At 43.0% G+C, this 19,393-nt stretch overlaps 1 protein-coding gene across 1 annotated transcript; it reads right to left on the bottom strand.

Moving 5' to 3' along the window:
- Positions 1-251: 251 nt before the first annotated feature.
- Positions 252-17,587, bottom strand: LOC144128585 (uncharacterized). The gene is made up of 7 exons (XM_077662101.1): positions 17,395-17,587; positions 17,220-17,308; positions 16,281-16,413; positions 9,034-9,100; positions 5,793-5,853; positions 5,227-5,455; positions 252-382 (listed from the first exon to the last, which is right to left on the bottom strand). Exons 1-7 carry the CDS (start codon positions 17,585-17,587, stop codon positions 252-254), a joined length of 903 nt encoding a protein of 300 aa, XP_077518227.1.
- Positions 17,588-19,393: the final 1,806 nt, after the last annotated feature.

The following is a 19,393-nucleotide window of genomic DNA, read 5'->3' as shown; positions in this document are numbered from 1 at the left end:
TATTTACCTCTCTTTTGCACTTCGTATGGTTTTGGAAAATAATTTCATGCTGCTTTTGCTACTGGTCTCTTTAGCAGGCATGCTATAGCTTCCTATAAAAATTCTTTATAAAGAAGTGCAAAGTTTGCTAAAGCCTTTACATGGCCTAACATTCTTATAGCTTTCAAAAGTGTGATGTCTTGACTTTCCATGACAGCATTAGTGCTTTGTTAAAAGTATGACAGCTATTGGAAAGTGTAAATCACATAACTTTATTGGCCGCCATCTCCTGCTGCTCCTCCATTTAAGTCTTCCACTTCTGCCTTGTGCTTATTCAGCATTGATGACAATGATTGGCGAATGGGCGCCTCTCTGATCAAGCCAAATTTCTTGCATGTGTACTCTGAAAACACAAAAAAACTTATAACTTGCGTGGCAATATTAGGATTTGATAACTAATACGCATCTTTGCAGCATAACTCAGGGGCCCATTAAAGCACATTCACCTAACCCGAATCCCAAGTATACAGGTAGACAGATTTTACCTGCAGGCCTACCTGAACCCCACACCATCATATTCTGTTGCAAATGATCCAGTTGCGCTGTAATATGATGTTCAGATAAAACTGCCTGTTAGCCTGTACAGTGCCGGCTCTATTTAATATAGCTCATTAAACAAAACCGCGCCATCAGCACTGTCCACTTACCCCCTCCTGGCTACTGCAACACTGTCAACAAAAGGGATTCTACACTTTACCCCTGGCACCATTCTGAGCATAGCGGAATAGAGGCAACGCAAATCCCTCACTCAGCTTGCATGCCCATAGCTACTAAACACTCCAGTTGGCATCAGCATTTCACATTTAAGCTCTTGCTGAAATTCACATTGCCCAAAGGGTAAATTCCTGTAAAATATTTTGTGGTAAAAAAATACGTGCTCTTTTCTATGAAATACTTGTTCTTTTCTATGCACTGTATCCACATTGCAAAATGTTCATGGCTGTTTCCATAAGAGATCAAAACTACCTAAATATTTTATATTTTTAATTTGCTTGGCTATTCTATATGCCAGGTGTTTCAGGAAAGGAGATCACTCGTTTTTAAAAATAGGGTTTCTGAGGTAAAGGGAAGCTTTTTGCATCATAGTAATATCAGTTTTGGCGGAAGTCAAAAAATAAGCAAATCATGTTAACTAGTGAAGTTCTTAATTAAATTCTGATAGTTAACTTTCTTATTAATTGCTGATAGGCACCCGCTTGCAATCAGTGATTTGTATCAGGCCATTAGTAATAACCATAGCAGGTTTTAAAATTTTGAAAATGCGATTACCCTCGCCGCTGTGGCTCAACTATTTTGCGCCATTTCTGGCACCATTCGAAAACCGCACACCGGCGGCAGAGCTAAAAGCGATGTCAATCAAATCGCGTCACTTTGTCACGTGCTCTGCACTGTGCCGCCCAGGATGGAACACCGTGACAATGCACGTGTGTGCTGGCGCTGCGCCAATGAAAAGTGATAAGGTGCTCCGAAGGCAGCCGCAGCGAGCATATGCTTTGCCGATGCATGACAAGAGTAATAGCCACGTGACAGCCCCCTTGAGTCACACGAGCTTGTGGGTGCAGCTGTATGCCTGCATCGGCCACGCGGTTTCGATTTCACGCGCCGCGAGAACCCAGAATATCTTGCCGCGTAGCGACAAGCAAATTCGCATTTTCGAAATTCTAAAAACAGATGTGGTTATTACTAAAGGTCGGCTACAAATCCCTAATTGCAAGCGGCCGCCTATCGATAATAGTTAAAAAGTTAACTATCAGAATTTAATTAAAAACTTTACTAGTTACCATGATTCACCTGTTTTTTGACGTCCGCCAGCACTGCAATTACTATGCTGCAAATAGCTTCCCTTTACCTTAAAAACCCTATTTCTAAAAATTAGTGATCACCTTCCCTGAAACGCCTCGTATAATTGCGCACAGTATTCAATGGTCCAATATGAATGCTTTGTGGGGGTGCGACACTTATTGAAACAGCCTTTAGGAGGGGCATTTAGGCAATCCTGGGAGGCAAGCTAGACAGGCCAAGATTTGTGAGACTGCACCTATATCAGGAGAAAAAGATTATGAATGTCGTCGTGGCAGAGGCACCATTTACATGCAGAGTAAGATTTTGAAACTTCTAAATGACGTGAACCATATACAAGCCATGATGAATACATTCTGCACAACAAAATTAGAGGTGAGTAAATACTAGAAGCTTATTTCCACCGCTGTGAGGTATTACTGCTTCCTAGAAGAAATTCCAAAAAACAAGTCTCCAGTTATGCTACCATATAAACGCGTGTAAGGGCCCCACTTTTTTTTCCAGATTTGAGGGCCTATTTTTGGGGTGCGGCCCATACACGCGATTTACGAAAAAAAAATTTTTTAAGTAAAAACACACCAATGAGGAAATGAGCAGCATTTATTCTACGTTAAAATTGCCACTCGCGGTGTATTCCCACTGCGAGCTGGTCGGTGCGCGCTCATCCCACAAGAAGTTGCGCAGCACGTCCGCTGTCAATGCGTAGCCGTTGTTGCGCGCTTCCATCACTTAGCAGAGCAGCACTTCTTCCAGTTCAGGAAACTTGCATGGCTTGCATCAGAAAGCGCGCTTTTTGCAGCTTGTGTTCCTCAATGCATCCTTTTGGTTGCACCATCGTCGGACGCACTTCTCGGCTACGTCGAATTTCCTGTCCGACGCACGCTTGCCGTGTTCGATAGCAAACTCTCAGCCGTGTAGCTATTAAGGTACTTGCCTTATCGTGCTAAAACTGCAAAACTACAACGCTCCGCAGCAGCACGCGAAAGCCGCAACTAACACCTGTGCCTCTGACAGCAACAAAACGCTAGACCTGATGCCGATATGAATAGCGGGAGTTCGCGGCGGAGGAAAAGGTTGATGATGATGATGAGCCGCGGCCTCTGGTGCCATCCATGGGCGGCACCTGGAAGCTCCTGTCCGCATGCGTTGCCTCCGCAATGAAGTGGGCCGTTGCTCGCAGCCGAAGCTGATCGTGGAGGTCACGGCGCGTGCATTTCGAAGGCCATTCACACATGGGGCGTATGGAAAGTATGGGTGCGGCTCTTACAAGGATATTATTTTTTCTATTATTTCCTTCTGGAAAACACTGTGCGGCCCATACAGGTGTGCGGCCCTTACATGCGTTTATACGGTATGTTTAAGAATTTTTTCTTCAGCAACTGTAAATCACATTTTCAACTTTGCAGATGAATAAGCAATTAGGTGATTCAAAGAAGTACCAACTTTCACTTTTATATATAAAAGGAAAGCATAGGAAATAATGTCCCAAATCTGGTATCTTTAAATACAGCCTTTTTCAAAAACAAAAATAAGCATCCCATCCAAATTTTTTCTTAACATTCCTGAAGCAGACCAAGAAAGAACAGGGGAAAAAATGTTGCATTATTTTGGTTTTAAAAATTGTAATCAAAGCTTGAACCTGTAGCTTATGGAGCATCGGCAAAGGAACCTAAATTAAGGTTGAAAAGCTGTGACTATGTCGTCCACTACTCTACATTATCTCTAAATGCCATGACAGACCTTTTCAGTCAAGAGAGAGTACACCTAATCACATTTATTAGACCAACACCTGTATGTTATGTAACAGGGAACAGTGGTACAGCACATAGGAATGCATGTAAAAAAGTGTTCAAAGCAATTTTCTGACCGCGTTGCATTGCACCTATGAGGTTTTCATTAGTGAACAAATCACAAGCAGATATTGTAATAGAATGTGGAAGTGTAAAAGGCTATTTAAAAGCCCATGTATTTTTAAACACCATGATATGTGCTTACCGCAGTTTCTCCAGCCAGCACATATTGTCGAGTTTTAAAGATACACTGGATTTGAAATGATGTTTTGCACTTCCACATCCTGTTCTAAGATGAACTAGCTGCATTTACATCAAATAGATATTAGTACAATGAACATCACTAAGTGCACTTTCTTGACAGAGGCCTGTTTTGGCATTTAGAGAACATATAGAGTAGCAGACTGCATCTTCGCTGCTTTCGAACCTTAATTTATTCTCCATTGCCAATACTTGAGAAGCTACAGGTTAGAGCTTTCATAACATTTTTTTTTCTTTTACTTTTGGTCTCCTTACAGAGACTCGCTGTACAAATTTTAAGAAAGTTATGGATCGGATGTCTTAAATTTAAATAAACTTCAGATTCAAGAAATCATTCCTTATGCTTTCCTTTTATATATACCAATGAAAGTTGGCACTCTTTTTATTCACTTCAATGCTTATCCATTATGCAAATTTGAAGGCGTGACTTATACAGCATCACTGGACGCTTGTGGTGTTTTTAGTTTCTTGGAAGCAGTAACTTCCACAACAAAATGGAAATAAGCCCGTCATACTAATTCTGATATGTAATATTGGTGTGCAAAATGTATTCACCATGGCTTTTACAGTACATCATGATTCATAAATCATTGAGGAGTTGCAAAATAGTGCTGTGCATGGAAACGCTACCTATGCCACGATGATGTTTATATTCGTTTTCTCTAGGAAAAGACATGTTCTCGCTACAGCATCCACTACTGGATACTGTGTGCAATTAGTATTGTAAGACAGACAATTGGGGTTTGATGCCCTAGCGGCCAATGCCCCAGAAGGAGAGAAAGGCGACGGAAGACGAAGCTGCCGAAGACGAAGCTCACGAATGCTTGGCTACGGAGCTGCGCTGTGTTAAAGATTTTGCAAGTGTAAAGACGCAGATCTAACAAAAACAACATTTTGACAGCTTTGCCTGTCTGGTTGGGTTTGAAGGCTTCTAATAAACTGTACATCTCCAACCAAAAATTTTAACTTTAACCCAACGTTTCGAAGCCGACTTGGCTACTTCATCAGGGGTGACTGAGGGCAGTAGCTAGCGTCTTTTAATTATGGAGGGGAGAAGGGGGCCAAAGGAACGACAACTGTGATGCGAAAGGCGTGGGTTAGGGGGGTTTAGGCTGTTAGTCATGCTGGCGCACTGCAGAGAGGTGGTGAATGGCAACTTTTTTTTGTTGAGTTGAAGACCGAAGTCTCTGGACATGTACTGGGGGCAGGTTTGAGTCGGAAACCTATGCAGCCCGCTGCACGACTACACTGGACACAGTGCTGAAGTTTCGTGCAACATATCTGTCTCATTCCAGCCATAAGCTCTACAAATATGCAAAACTGCAAGAATACTTACTTATCACCGCGTTCATCCGAAAAGGGTCCAATTGGGGTTTAGCATCCTTCCCTTTGTGTGCATTGGACTGCCTTCCTGTAATCGACTTGTTCACAAACTCCGCTGGGTCAAACACCTGTCTGAGCAGCTCTCGTGCATAAGTGCTGGCAGTCTTACGAGGGCCTACATCCAGCATCTTCGACACAGATTTTGCAACCAGGCAGCCGCCAATATCTTCCAAGTCGTCAACCTGCATGTCATCGAAGATTTTGTTTAAAACTCATTTACAAAAAAATACCCTCTAGATTCCTGACTCAAAAATGTTATTGGGGCTGCGTAACTTTCAAGCCTCCTACTTGAATGCACTTTGCAATAAGGTCAAGCGTCAGATTTCTTTTGTCTCTCTTTAGCCAACTACCTCAATATCTAACAAAAGGGACAATAAATGTTGCGTTTACACTGCCACAATTTGACATTTTTTGCACGCCATAGAATTTTAAATGCCGAGATGGGCACTATAAAAGCACGGCTAAATAAAATACCGACTAAAAGTACTGCATTTCAGGTGCCATCAGCACAAAACGTACATGGACAACAGAAGTGAATTCAAGCATTTCTTGAAACTTGGCACCGGAGTAATGGTTTACCCTGTTGGTAGAGGCTAAGCATGGTAGACCATGTTTGTAGCACTCTGTAGTTTGCATGCAGCTCATAGGGGCCCTGGAATACAGATCTAACATGATTTGCATTTTTTGTATTGGGATCCTTGGTAATGCTTTAACACCCAGGGAGATCACTAAACTCATATTTTTTTTTAATCTGATTCCCAAACACTCGTCTCAGGCTGATCACGCCAAAACATAGCGGTGATTTTCAGCAGAGAGACATGAGGGGGCAATAAAACTAGGAGACTAGATCGCTTTACACCAGGGGAATGAATAAAAAATAAAATGTCCATGAGTACAGTAAGCCTTATATGTACATGGTTTGGTTTATGGTTTATTGGGGTTTAACGTCCCAAAGCGACTCAGTCGATGAGGGACGCCGTAGTGAGGGGCTCTGGATATCTTGACCACCCGGGGTTCTTTAACGTGCATTGACATCGCACACTCCCTATACATGGAAAAAACAAATATACTTTAAACTATAGCTTAGATGGGCATTGTTATTCAGGCAAGCAATAGTGAGAAGATAGAATATATATATATATATATATATATATATATATATATATATATATATATATATATATATATATATATATATATATATGTATGTATAAAATAAGCCAAGCCAATCAATGGATTCCATGACCAAGAAAGTCAACCGAAATTGTGATGGAGACGTGTATGAGAACAGCTATAGTAGGATATAATGTAAAAAAATGCAGTTGCTAAACAATCGCTCTTTGTTCACTTGCTGCCATTCCGGCTTCTGGAGCAGTTTAGCTTAAGGTCATCATCTCCAGCCTGACTATGCCCACCGCAGAGCAAAGGCCTCTCTTATATCTCTCTAATTAACCCTGTCCTGTGCCAGCTGCTGCCATTCTATTCCTACTAACTTCTTAATCTCACCCGCCCATATAACTTTTGGCCACCCCCTGTTACGTTTGCCTGCTCTTGGAATCCATTCCGTTACTCCTTGAGAGTGAATGAGTTAAATCGATAAAGCAGTGGTTATATTGCAGGTTTCATAAGCCTCACGTGACCTCGCACCCATTTGTGATGTTGAAACGATACACTGGAACCAAAACAAAAAGTGAGAGAAAAAAATTTCAAATACAAATTATTCATTGAACACTGATGAATTCCCTGTGGTGAACATGTTTACTAAAGTTGAAGGGCACGAAAACTAGTCAAATACAACTCCTTTAAGTTTTATCCAACTATGGTAGGTTTCCAACCCCGCCAGCAGCCAAAGGATTAGAAGCAGGCATCAAGAGAGCTCTGCTGTGGCCTCAGCCTTTAGCCAACCAGCCCAACCTGCAATGTCAGGTGTGTGTACGCACAGCAGCAACAGTCAAAAGGCATAGCTGTGGTCAGCCCTTGCAAAGTAAAAACGGCACAAAAGTTTTAGTGACCAAATCAGCTGTGATTGGCAGTGCCCGGCGTTGGCACTTATCGACCAAAACGCATTTTCGGCTTGTTTTATTTAGAATTCTGTGTGTGGATTAATTTAATTTGCAAATTGTGATTTCTGAATTCCTTTTTTCAGTGGTCTTTAGAATGTAATCAGGGGTAACTATCATTAGCATCCATCAAAGTGCAGCCATACGACTACAAAAAAAAGCTAAGAGCTTCCAAAAAAATTTCATAGTTGAAGAATTCCTCCCAGGACCATCGCTTTACAGGAGCAGTCACCATACCAACTGAGCTAACCGGGAAGGAGTTGTCAATTAATTCATTCTCACCTTGCCATATGTTACCTCATTTGGTATAGCGACTTATCCTCTGAAGTGGCAGTCCTAGCTTCGAGCCCCAGAGCAGGGCGAATTTTTCTTCAACTACGAAGTTTCCGTGGAAGCTGTTAGCTTTCCTCTGTAGCCGTATGGCTGCACTTTGGTGGATACTAATGAGTAATTATATCCTGCTTATAAATAACTCCATCTTGGGCTATTTCCCTAAACTTTGGCATTTGTAATGTATGGAATAACACCCTGAAGTCATTTTCGTGGTCCATTTACTTTTCCTGCCGATAATACATGTCACTGCACCCAACAGCACACAGAATTTTAGCCTCCAATATCAAAACTGGGAATGAATGACTGCTGCCAATCAGACCCAATGCAGGCAGAAGCCGAAGAAATGCGTTCTATAATACTTTGGGTCAGTGGTTAAAGCACTTGGCTGCAAACAGGATGCAATCCTGGCCACGGCAGCCACATTTCGATAAAGGCAAAATGGAAGACGCCCTTGTACTGTGCAATCTCAGAACACGACAAGAACCCCAGGTGATTAAAACTGATCCAGGGCCCTCTACTACAGTATCCCTGACAGGCTTTAGGACACTGAACCCATGTAGCACCATACCAGGCTGTCACATTCCTTGACTACTTGTCCTGCTCATCATCACTGTTACAGAGTAAGTCACAGCAAAACTCAGCAACACTTGCCAACTTTGACGAGTGAGAAAATACTTTGGAGTCAAGTAAAAAATGGCATCAGTGGTACTGTTCTTGGCATTCCGTAACCGTCATTCCGCCAAATAGTTCGGCTGCAAAATGGTGCAACTGGCAGCCTGGCACACTGCTTTCTCTCCACAGCTGCATCACTGTTTCCAGTGCATCATCTATAGAAGGCTCTTGCAACAAGATATGCCTAGCAAATTCACTGTAATCAAAGAGGCTTCTGTTCTCGACTTTCTAACATTTATGGTTGACAGTTGTCTTCAAAATACACCTTAAATAACAAATTATGCTAGCATACTATGCATCAGGACAAAACTAGTAACTGCAAAGAGAGGATATATTGCACTGTGTAGAAAGAGGGGGTATGTTTTGGCTGCGCAGCTTCCTCTCCACTTCCAGAAAATATCACGGACTATACTCTGTGCAGGCAAAGGGGCGCACTACTGACAGCCAAACTTAAATGGAGCCACACACATCAACCTTACTCCGTGTCACTTCTGAAAAGCCACATATATTTCATAACACACTGCCATGCACAGGTCAAAATGCTGCCCGACAATTCAAATCTCACTGCAGTAAGCTTATGGGGATGGATGCTATGCAATGCAATTGGAGCTGCTCTAGTCAAAGCAAAATTTTTCTTCAAGCACTTTGCGAATGTACAACAGCAATTACGCCCCGGTGTTTCGCCTTCGTCGCACCTTAATGTTCCAGCTGCCTGCAGCTGCCCATGCAGAAGCCTAGAGTCCCTCATGGCTTCTGTGAACTCTGAGAGACAAAAAGCGAATATGATAGACGCACACTCAAGAACAGCAAGTGCATGTTGCATGAAAGCATCGTAAATGCTTATGCACTTACTTATTACCAATTCATGATTTTTGCTAAAGGACAAATGTACAGCAAACGTACCAATCAGCACTTCACAAGGAACGGGAAGGGAGGCTCAGTTTACCAGCCAATGTTTCAATGGTGACTTGCCTTCGCACAAAGGCAAGTCCTCTTGTTGAAATGTTGGCTAATAGACTGAAGCTCCTCTCTTTCCCATTGTTCATTTTGATTTGTGTTGAGAATCTCATCCTCCTGTCAATTTGCTATGAAGTTTTTTGCTAGGTAAGAGCAACACTGAAAACGAATGCCCATGTTTACGGCCCCTTGTGTTTCCCTCAACTCCAAGGTTTCAATGTTTTTTGTGGAACTGAGTGAGCAGTGACATTTTTTGTTATTGTTGCAGACATCAGTAGGAGTGGCAGAATGATGAAAACTGATTACTTTTATCACCCGAGTTATGCTAAAGCAGAAATATGGCAATAAAAAATTCTGATACCTTCACGTTAGCTTTTTCACCAACTTGAGCAAGTTACTTCATCTATATAGGATACAACTTATCAAAACAACAGCTGGTATTAGTGTGTCATGGTCCATGGCATTCTGTGTTACTCCACTGGCCAATGACAACAATAAAGGAAATTGGCGTTTTATTGTTTGACAAGATTAAAGAGCCAAAGACATCAAAATCCTAGACCTTTAGTCATTTCTTGCATTTAGCTTCTTGTTAAGGTAACAAGAAAAGCTTTAACAACGAACTACTTTTTGTCATGGAAAAATTCTGCATGGCGGTTCTGAATGTGGGTGGAGTTTCACTGCAGACTTGAGTAGCATTGGATTATAGTGTGACAGCTGAGGCAAGAATCTTGCAGTAGTGACAAAAAATATGTTTAGTTTCAAGGAGTGCTTAGCATCCATTCAGTGTTCCTTCCTGTGGTATTGAGCCTTCAAGGCAAGAAAGTATGCAGGCAGTGAGTGCTAAACTCTTGCAGGGTTGCATCATGCTTGCAGGCAAGGGCATTACAGCAGGTGCAGGATTGTGCAGACTTTCATGCACGTGTGTGATGTTTTCCACAGAATACTGCAGTTTTTAAGGCAAAAGCCTTTAATGGCTCATACTCCCGGTCGAGATCCTGTCCGCCCGTTACATCCAGAACCGGAAGTGACATCATAACTTTCTAGTCCGACCAGAAAAAAAATCTTTGTGCATGATGGGATTCGAACCACCATCCTTCCGTTCTGCAGCCGAGCGTGCTAACGGCTACGCGACTTGCCGACAACACATATGTAGTTCTCCTTGTCTGGGGCACTGGAGAGTGTTTGCAGAAAGGCGTCGAATCAGACGGATGCCTCCCAAAAGCCCTCCAGTGTTTCCAGCATTTAATATTCACAAACAATTGTGTACTTAATTAACATCGCAACCACACATCAGTGACACAAGCAGCAACACTGCGCTAGAGGCTTTCACCTCACCGCACTTTAGGTCAACAAAGTGCCCCCATGAATTTTGTTACAAATTTATGAAATAAAAAAACTTAATGCAAAAAATTAAGGGCCTGATTCACCTTAGCTACAGAACAGGGCCGCAGGCCACATACCAACCGACAGCAAGCTGATGGGTTGATTTTTTCATTCCTGAACATCACCTTTCTTTGTGAATGAGTATTACGTTATCATTTTTTTTTCACAATGCTGGTTGGCACAACTGAAGTCATAACATATTGCCTACACAAGGTTGCTAGCTTTCTGACGAGAACCTCTCCTTTTTCTTTCAGTGGCACTTTCTTAAAGGAGTACAGCCACCAAACTTTTGGTTGCTTTTCTTCTTTATAATGATGTGTAAGGCATTATTATACCTGAATCAGCATATAGTATTTGCCTGCGACTGAAAAATAATTTATAATTGCATTTATTCTCATGCAGTTTCAGTTCCACTGGCCAAAAGATGGCTGTGACATCAAAGTTCAATATAGGTCGTGTGACACACATGAAAAACCTGCTATATAATCAATGCTTCATCTTTTTAATAAACCACAAAATTCCAGGCACTGTCTGAAGAGCTGGAATCGCAAAGAATAATGAAGCAGTGATCTTATGGCAGTTTTTTCAAGCCTCACATGACAAACTGAACTCTTATGTCACAGCCATCGTTTTACTGTTGAAATCAAAAACAGAATTGCGTGAAAGAAATTCAATTATAAATTATCTGGAAACTGTAAGCATATGATGATCTGATATGCTAATGTCATAAGCATCATTGCAAAGACAACCCGCAGCCAAAATTTGGTGTCTGTACTCCTTCAATGCATATTCAACTAAATTAAGTTTTCCCCGTGGCCATTGTTTGCAAGGTATTCCTTACAGCTTCGTTAATTACAACTGAGTTGCATTTCTGCATTACTATTTTGTGTGGTTCCTATGTGGATTCAGCAAAGAACACCACTGCCACTTAAATAATATTATCCGAATTGCTGACATCTGGTTTTGCCTGTAATTGCTAATAAACGATTCTAACCAATGCTCAGTCACTTTGCTGCTTTCATGCTTCCACCATGTTGCAGTGCTGCTCAATGTTTGCATCGCAGTACTTTGTGTTTTTTATACTTTTCATTCATCAATTAAAGCAGGTAACTCTTAGCTCCTTCTCATCCCTAATTACTAATTTCGTACTCCGATATGTCCCAGCAGATACTTAATTCGCTATAAGCTTACAAGCTGCCTTTGAAACTGTCGACTTCCTCCTGCAGACTTTAGAATAATTTTAGATTCAGCCAGGCAAACCACTTGCACAAAAAATATGGGTACAAAAGTTTCTAGCACGCATTCGTTTTCACGACTGCACATTTCACCACCACACTGTAAACTAAACCTTAAGTGTTTGAATGTCTCAACTTTCTGAACAGCTTAATTTCACTTTGAATTAGTGGAAGCCATGCTGAAAAGATATGCTCTAGTGTACACACAACTTTCTATAAGCTTCAGACTGAAATCCCACTAATGCCAGATTTAGAGAACTGCCAATCAAAATGTCAGTAAACCAACTAATAAATGGCAGCAGCATTTTGCGTGTAGGTGCACGTCATAGTTTGGTTCCTTCACAATTCGCAGGTCAATTAGGGTTTTACAGGATGAGACAAAAACAAGATCTGGAAATCAACACGAGAGCTGTAATGGCAAATTCTAATAAAACACTCAATTATTATTCTGTCTGGAGTAGAATTTTTGCCCAGAGCAGTTGGCGACATTTATATACGTATATTCTGCTAATAGCTGTGACAATAGCACACACCTATCATCATCACAGCGCACAATAGCCCACACCTAGCCTGACAACACCCACTCCAGGGTGAAGGCCTCTCCCATGTCTCTCCAATTAACCCTGTTTTTTGCCAGCTGCGCCCAAACCTACGCCTGCAAACTTCCTAATCTCATCCGTCCATCTAACCTTCCGCCGCCCCCTGCTACGCTTGCGTTCTCTTGGTTATCTTGCCTTCGCATTACATGCCCTTGCCCAAGCCCATTTCTTGCTCTCGATTTCGAATAGGATGTCATTAACACGCGTTTGTTCCCTCACCCACACCTAAAAAGAAGTTTTTCTTTGTGGCTTGTTTAGTTTGCGCCCCCGTATTTTCATCATGAACAGCCTCCAACTAACTCAACTTCCCACCTTATTAAGCTATTTGATGGCTGCGATATCGGGTAGAAAAGCTATAACAAATGCACACCGTTTCATCCATAGCGACTAACGCTACTGAAGCTAGCTATTCCTGCAGGTTGAGTAAGCGTCCGAAAAGTTGTTTGCGACACAAAGACAGTAAACACAGACATATTTTGTTCTTCGAGGAGACTTCGAGGAGTAAGGATGACATGTGGCCGTATGACACATGGCCGGTAGGGCTATAAAATTCATCCGCGCCTGAAAGGTGGCCGGTAGGGCTAAAAAATCATCCGCACCTAAAAGGTAGTTCATACTCGTGAAAATTATAGCCAGAGGGCCTGAACACTGAATGTCTCATAGCTTTCATTTCACAGTAATTTCAAATGCTAGCACTTCATTTTATACCAGCCTTTGTTTTCATCCAAAAACTGGCCAAGGCATTGAGAGGAATGAATTAAAAGTGGTAGAGTAATATAGTTTTTCAGGCGCACTACTTCTGCAGCTTCTGCAGCATTGTTGCTGTATAGGAAATGGAGTATAGAATAAGACAAAGCAGTGCCAGCCTGTAGCAGTGGCTCAGCCAAAGTAGCCATTTTGCCAGCAGAAGATATTTGGGCTACAACGGGGTGCTCATAGTGACAAGCAATATTAAGAAATGATTGTGCGAATAAGTTGCCACAAGAGTCATCTCCTAAATTATCTGCTCATGCACTGTCCTGCATACCAAAAATGGTCATATGAATTTCTAAGCCGCATTAAATCCGATTCCCAACCACGGTGGCAAACTATGTTCAGAAAGACAGCAACATGCCTCAAGATTACTTGTACAATACCAAGCAGCAGGTACAGACAGTTTTCACTGACAAGGACAAAAGTGGCTGCTGCACAGGGAGGAGAAATTTTTTGCTCCCGCTAGATTGGTGGCTCAGCAATGATCTTTGCTTAAGCTGTGCTGGACTTGAAAACCAATATTTTTTAGCACGCTTTGTCCATCGTAACCCAGCATAATTCTTTCATGACATCCATAGGTCTCAGGTGACTGCTCATCATGAATATATCTATACATACGGCTTTCTAGAAAGACACATGTGAGAAAGATATGCACTAAACTAGCTGTCAGGACGTCATTTCGTTCCTCTAAACTTCCATATATGGCACGCATAAGCACACTGTATTTGGTCTGTTCATGCAGTAATGAATAGTTGCATTCTAGAGAACCCACATTAGACACCATGTGAGTTTTCAACCCTAAGATGCTGTATACTGCACGGTTTTTTTTACAAAGGTGTCAAGAAATTTACAAAGATGTCAAGAATAAGAAGGTGTGGCATTACAAGCCACATTGTGTAATTTGTAATGCTACCCCAGCGTTCCAAATCTCTTGAAGGCAAGAGCTTTGGTTCTGGCCTCTCCAAACTCCAATCGGTCGAACTTCCACGAAAGTTACAGAAGCCCCGCTAGACTGCTTCGAAGCAAACACCCTGGTCTCACTTCTGTTAAAGGCTGTGCATCGTATTTGCTCTTATTGATTAATATCCTGCGCACCGCATGAAATGCTGCTAAAGTGCAATCACATATGTTTACAATGAGCGTTTGTTTCTTGGGTGGCATGGCACATCTTGCCATCGTCAGATGTGCCAGATAAAGACTTCCAGCAGCCACAAGAACAATGTGAAATCACTCTTCTCAATGCAAGCCCTGCCTATGCAAAAAAAACCAGACATATTGCGGTTACATTGTGCCCCCAACAGCTGCTGGCACTCAGGCAAACGTGGCTGCGGCTAGCTGCCAAAGCCAGCATGGCGCTCGTAACCGGACTAGTAGCTAGGTTGCACTGTTTCTCTAATACCCCTCTCAGACGGCCAATCTCAGTGCCCCTTGAGACAATAGCCATCGAAATTTTCGAGGGCCACCCAGATGCACCGCTGCCACACGGCGAATTTCAATGATCATTGAGTAGTGAGCAAGCGATACGACAGATGGCGCTACGGTTAACAACATTTTAAAAAATATATACAAATGAAGCTGAGTAAAAGGAGCCGGATGTTGGAGTAAGTGCGATTTTAACTGGCAATTCTTTCTGGAAAAAGCTATTCAAATACTTCACAGTTTGGTACAATCCGGAGACAGCGATGGCATGGCAACGATGGACAGCGATGCACACTTCATTTCAGAAGCATTCACTTTTCACCGGCGAAGCTGCCACAGATGAGCAATTGTCGCGTTCATGGTTACTATTGCTGCAGCATTTCAGGAGCACTTCTTGGTCTTTATTGTTTCAAAGTGCATTATGAGGCGAAAAAAAGCAAAACAAGACGAAATGCCTCAACATCGCACAAGAACAGGGCCAGTTTGTTTACATCCATGTTTACATCTGACCGCACCTTTCTGCCGCACGTTCTGCGGAGCTACCATTTGACTATCGAATAAAAAATAGTTTATGAACTGGCTAATGAAGTAAACAATTTTGCGAATAATGTTTTGTTTATTTCGAGAATTTTGTGTTGTTTTTTGAACGTATGGCATGTACAAAGTAATTCTCAATGGCCCCCGAGATTCCAATGGCCATTCGAAGACCTCCTCACAGATCCCCATTGAGTTCGATGTCCATTGACTCATACATAGGAGGTATACACTGAGGCCGCGCTAACAGATGGCACGAACGTCGCCGCGGCAAGTGTACCATGTTGGCAGTCGTTTAACGCCAGCACGTGCAGCGTCATGGTACGACGCGAGGTACCCGGCGTGAATTGTTAGTGATCCGTAACATCTTTGCACACTGTTAAATGTGTCAGCGTCCACTTTTCTTTGTGGAACACTTATTGTGCATGAATTTCGCAACAGAATTCTTCTGTGCCATGATATAACAGAGCTGGCTGCGCAGCTCGGCAGCAAAACTGCCCAGCTGCACCACACGCAAGAATGTACAGTACGGTCCATTGTTAATGGGAACATGTGATTGCGTGGCCTCCGAGCTTCACGAAGACCTGCTGGTTAGTCGCGGCGAGAATGAGCGGCATGAGGCGCATGCGCGGAAAGACCAGCCACTATGCTTACTGCGCATGCGCCTTGCGCCGATAATTCACACAAATTCTCGACGGCAGCGCTCCGCGAAGTGCGGAGGTCACACGGTCGCATGTTCCCTTTAACAGTGAACCGTACTGTACACGACTTTCAACTTTTAATATCATTTGATAACTGTCTGCATGAGGTATCATACCAACGACCTCCTTAGAGAGTTTTCTTCCTATGACATCCTCCCGTAGCAACAGCAGAACAACAACCCTTTCGTTGGCAGTGTGCACTGAAATGAACTGCACATTCATTTCTAACCCGTGTAAAGCACTTTACTTGCAGTGCAGGGAAATACATCATGTAAGCACATAACCAGCTAGCTCCAACCTAACAAAATCTCCAAACCACACACTTTTTGTTGTATGCAATGCAATTACTAGTGTCACTCACCTTCAATGCCTCCTTTTTGCTCCGTCATAAGGTCTATGGTCGCCTTCAGTCTGATGTTTTCTTCTTGCAGGAGTGCCAACTGCTCCTTTAGGTCACCATTTTCAATGTACAGTGAGGTACAGGTCTCGCAAATCTCCAAAAGAAAGTTAACATTGGCATTAGCAAAATGTCAGCACTCTTAGCAGTTCACAGCACCACACTCACCTAAGCAAGCATTATACAGCATGCCAAATGTTTCAGCAACAAAGATACACATAAAGATTCAACAGGTCCCAAAGTGACACATGGACTAAAAGGACCCCCATAGTGAAAGGTACTGAATTAATTTAGAGCACATGCAGGTCTTTATTGTGAGCACTGGCATCGCACAGTACACAGGTACTTTGCATTTTGCTACTATCGAAGCGCGGCCATCGAGAGCACACGCTTCATAAATATGTGCCTGGCGGCTACAGCTAATGGAATTGATATTGATTAGAGGCTTTTTTTGCATGGTTTTCATGGTGGTTTAACGTCCCAAACCGACTAAGGCTATGAGAGACGCCGCAGTGGAGGGCTCCGAAAGTTTCGACCACCTGGAGTTCTTTAACGTGCACTGACGTCGCACAGAACACGGGCCTCTAGAATTTAACCCGCGTCTTTCGGGTCAGCTACATTGATTACTGTGTTGAAGTGAACGTACATGCACGTAACGGTAGCAGGAAACTGGGCGTCTTTGTTTCAAGCGAAAGAACCCGTTCCAGCTTCAAAGGACAGAATGATCGTGAGCGCATCGCAACCGCATCAAAAGGCGAGAAAAACTGGTAAGATCAAGTCAGAGTAACAACAGGTGAGATAAAAATGTACTAAACGTGGCTGGCTGACATAAACTTTACTGTCACACTGCCGTTTTGAAAGATTTTCTAATATAAACAGAGCGCACACAAAAGGCATATTTACCACGTTGCTGGGCTCTGCGGCCCCATCGCATGTTGTTTCTGGGCGCTTTATTTCCTGCCGGCACATTTTCTCCATTTGTGTCTGTGTGCCTGTAAAAAAAAAGTAAGAAAAACTTGCAGCACATGAAGGCACAGCTCTAAAGCTGCAGTTTTGTAAACAGTTGAAGCGTACTTACCGACAGCGATGATTTTCGCAGGATGTTTTTCTCCGCGCCAGCGCACGTGGACATGCGTATTCCATACGCTGGTGTCTTTTGCATTTCGGAGAATTGCCGACGTAAATTTAGTCTCGACGATATCTCGCACCGAGATTACATCAAACACCGCGGCGCTGCCAGTTTTTACCCACTGCACAAGTACGTACGTCATTCTTCTTAGCAGAGACCGTCCGAGACGTACGAGTAAAAAAGTCGGACACCACTACCACAGTTGCCGCAGCTACAAGTGCAAATAGTGCAAGCACGTGCTATGCGATCTTTTTTTTATTCTCGTACTAGATGGCTTGGTTTGGATTCGTTGGACTTGAACGGCATTTGAGTGCCAGAGTAGGATACAAAAAAACAGCAGTTGGTAAACGAAATCAGCTTTTTAACGTTGAACTTTAATAAACAAGCCAGATATCAAAATTTTAGAGCTTACAGTTTCTTTCTTGTGATTACCTTCTTGGTTAGGTAACAAGAAAAGATTGGACTTTTTTTTTGTCAAGGAGGACTTCCGTGCGGCTGTCCTGAACGTGGTCCTGAATGTGGGGGAGCCTCACTGCCGAGCGCGAAATCACGTGTCTTATTCTGTTAACGTGTTTTGCCACAATCTCGCCTTCAGCTTTCTGATGCCGCTTTAATAGAAAATGAGGCAGTAAAATTCGCATCTTGTCACGGTGATTTCAGTATTGGCACATATCTGTGAACGCGCGGTACACGATACCGCTCGTGGCAAGGTCTTGCCCTTGACTTTTCGCTAGGGGAAAAAAAATTGAATGACAGTTCAGGAAAGGAAATAGCGCAGTAATTGTCTCACATATCGGTGGACATCGGAACTGCGCCGCATGAGAAGGGAGGAAGGTGGGAATGAAAGATAGAAAGAGCTGCCGTAGTAGAGGGCTCCGGAATAATTTTGACCACCTGGTGATCTTTAACGTGCACTGACATCGCACAGCATACGGGCGCTTATTGTGTTTCGCCTCTCGCTTATTGCGTGTTTTATAAACGCGGCCGTCGCGGTCGGGTTCGAAGCCTGGTACTCCGGCTTGGTTTTGAGGGAAGGAAATGACGCAGTAGCTGTCTCACATATCTCGGTGGACACCCGAACCGCGCCGTAAGGGCATTAAGGAGGGAGTGAAAGAAGAAAAGGAAAATGGCGCCGTAGTAGAGGTCGACCACCTGGCCATCACGTCGCACAGCACGTGCACGCGTGCGCTTTTTGCCGGTTCGCCTCCATCGCGAAACAACTAGCGAGAGAGAGAGAGACTCTTTAATGAAGAAACAGAGAATTTAGCCGGCGTTTCAATATCGCTGGCATGCTACTCTGCGTAGGGAGGGGAATTTGGGAGATAAAGACTGAAGGAGAGCAGCGTGGAAGAGGTGGAAAAAAAACGAAGATAAAATGCAGCCATGAAATGGGTACTAAGGATGCAGTGGCGAGTATTGATGTAACCTATGGAATGATGGAGTGCATAGTCCGACGAATGGGCTGACGAAGTTCACTGCAAGAAGAATGCATGAAGGTAACCTGCAAGTGAATTTAGAGCTTATCGAGATGTCCAATGTCTTTTAAATATGTAAAAAGAAAGTTCATTGCAAGTCTCTGTTGCCTGAAGCAGGCTAAGGGGCCTAAAACTTTGTCCATTGTTAGGGGCACTGGGCAGAGCTTCTGCATGCAATGTTCATAGTACGCACGCTCGTTAGCATACGCAGGGCACTCAAGCAGGATATGTTCCACAGTTTCTATCGAAGCACAGTTGTCACAATGCGGACTGTTCATTTGTCCAAAACGGTATCGCAGGCCATTTGTATATGCAGCATTCAGACGAAGTCGGTGATAAAGTGTTTCGAGTTGTCGAGGAATTCTGGGTGAGAGTCTTGATCTAAGATGTGGGTCCATTGAGTGAAGAAATTGGTACTGATGTGCCGGCAAACTCCAAAGCCGATACGTTTCTTCGTACGAAAAACTTTTAGC

This window comes from Amblyomma americanum, chromosome 1, assembly GCF_052857255.1.
Source record: "Amblyomma americanum isolate KBUSLIRL-KWMA chromosome 1, ASM5285725v1, whole genome shotgun sequence".
In the NCBI taxonomy this organism is placed as follows: Eukaryota; Metazoa; Arthropoda; class Arachnida; order Ixodida; family Ixodidae; genus Amblyomma; species Amblyomma americanum.
The sequence above is the reverse complement of the archived record's forward strand: the minus strand, read 5'-3'. Positions and strand labels throughout refer to the sequence as shown.

Coding starts and splice junctions, on each gene's coding strand:
- LOC144128585 (XM_077662101.1), bottom strand. CDS start 17,587: ATGACGTACGTACTTGTGCAGTGGGTAAAAACTGGCAGCGCCGCGGTG. Junction 9,101..16,280: donor GCAAAAAGGAGGCATTGAAG/GTGAGTGACACT, acceptor TTTGTCTCTCAG/AGTTCACAGAAGCCATGAGG. Junction 5,456..5,792: donor AATTCACTTCTGTTGTCCAT/GTACGTTTTGTG, acceptor GATGACATGCAG/GTTGACGACTTGGAAGATAT.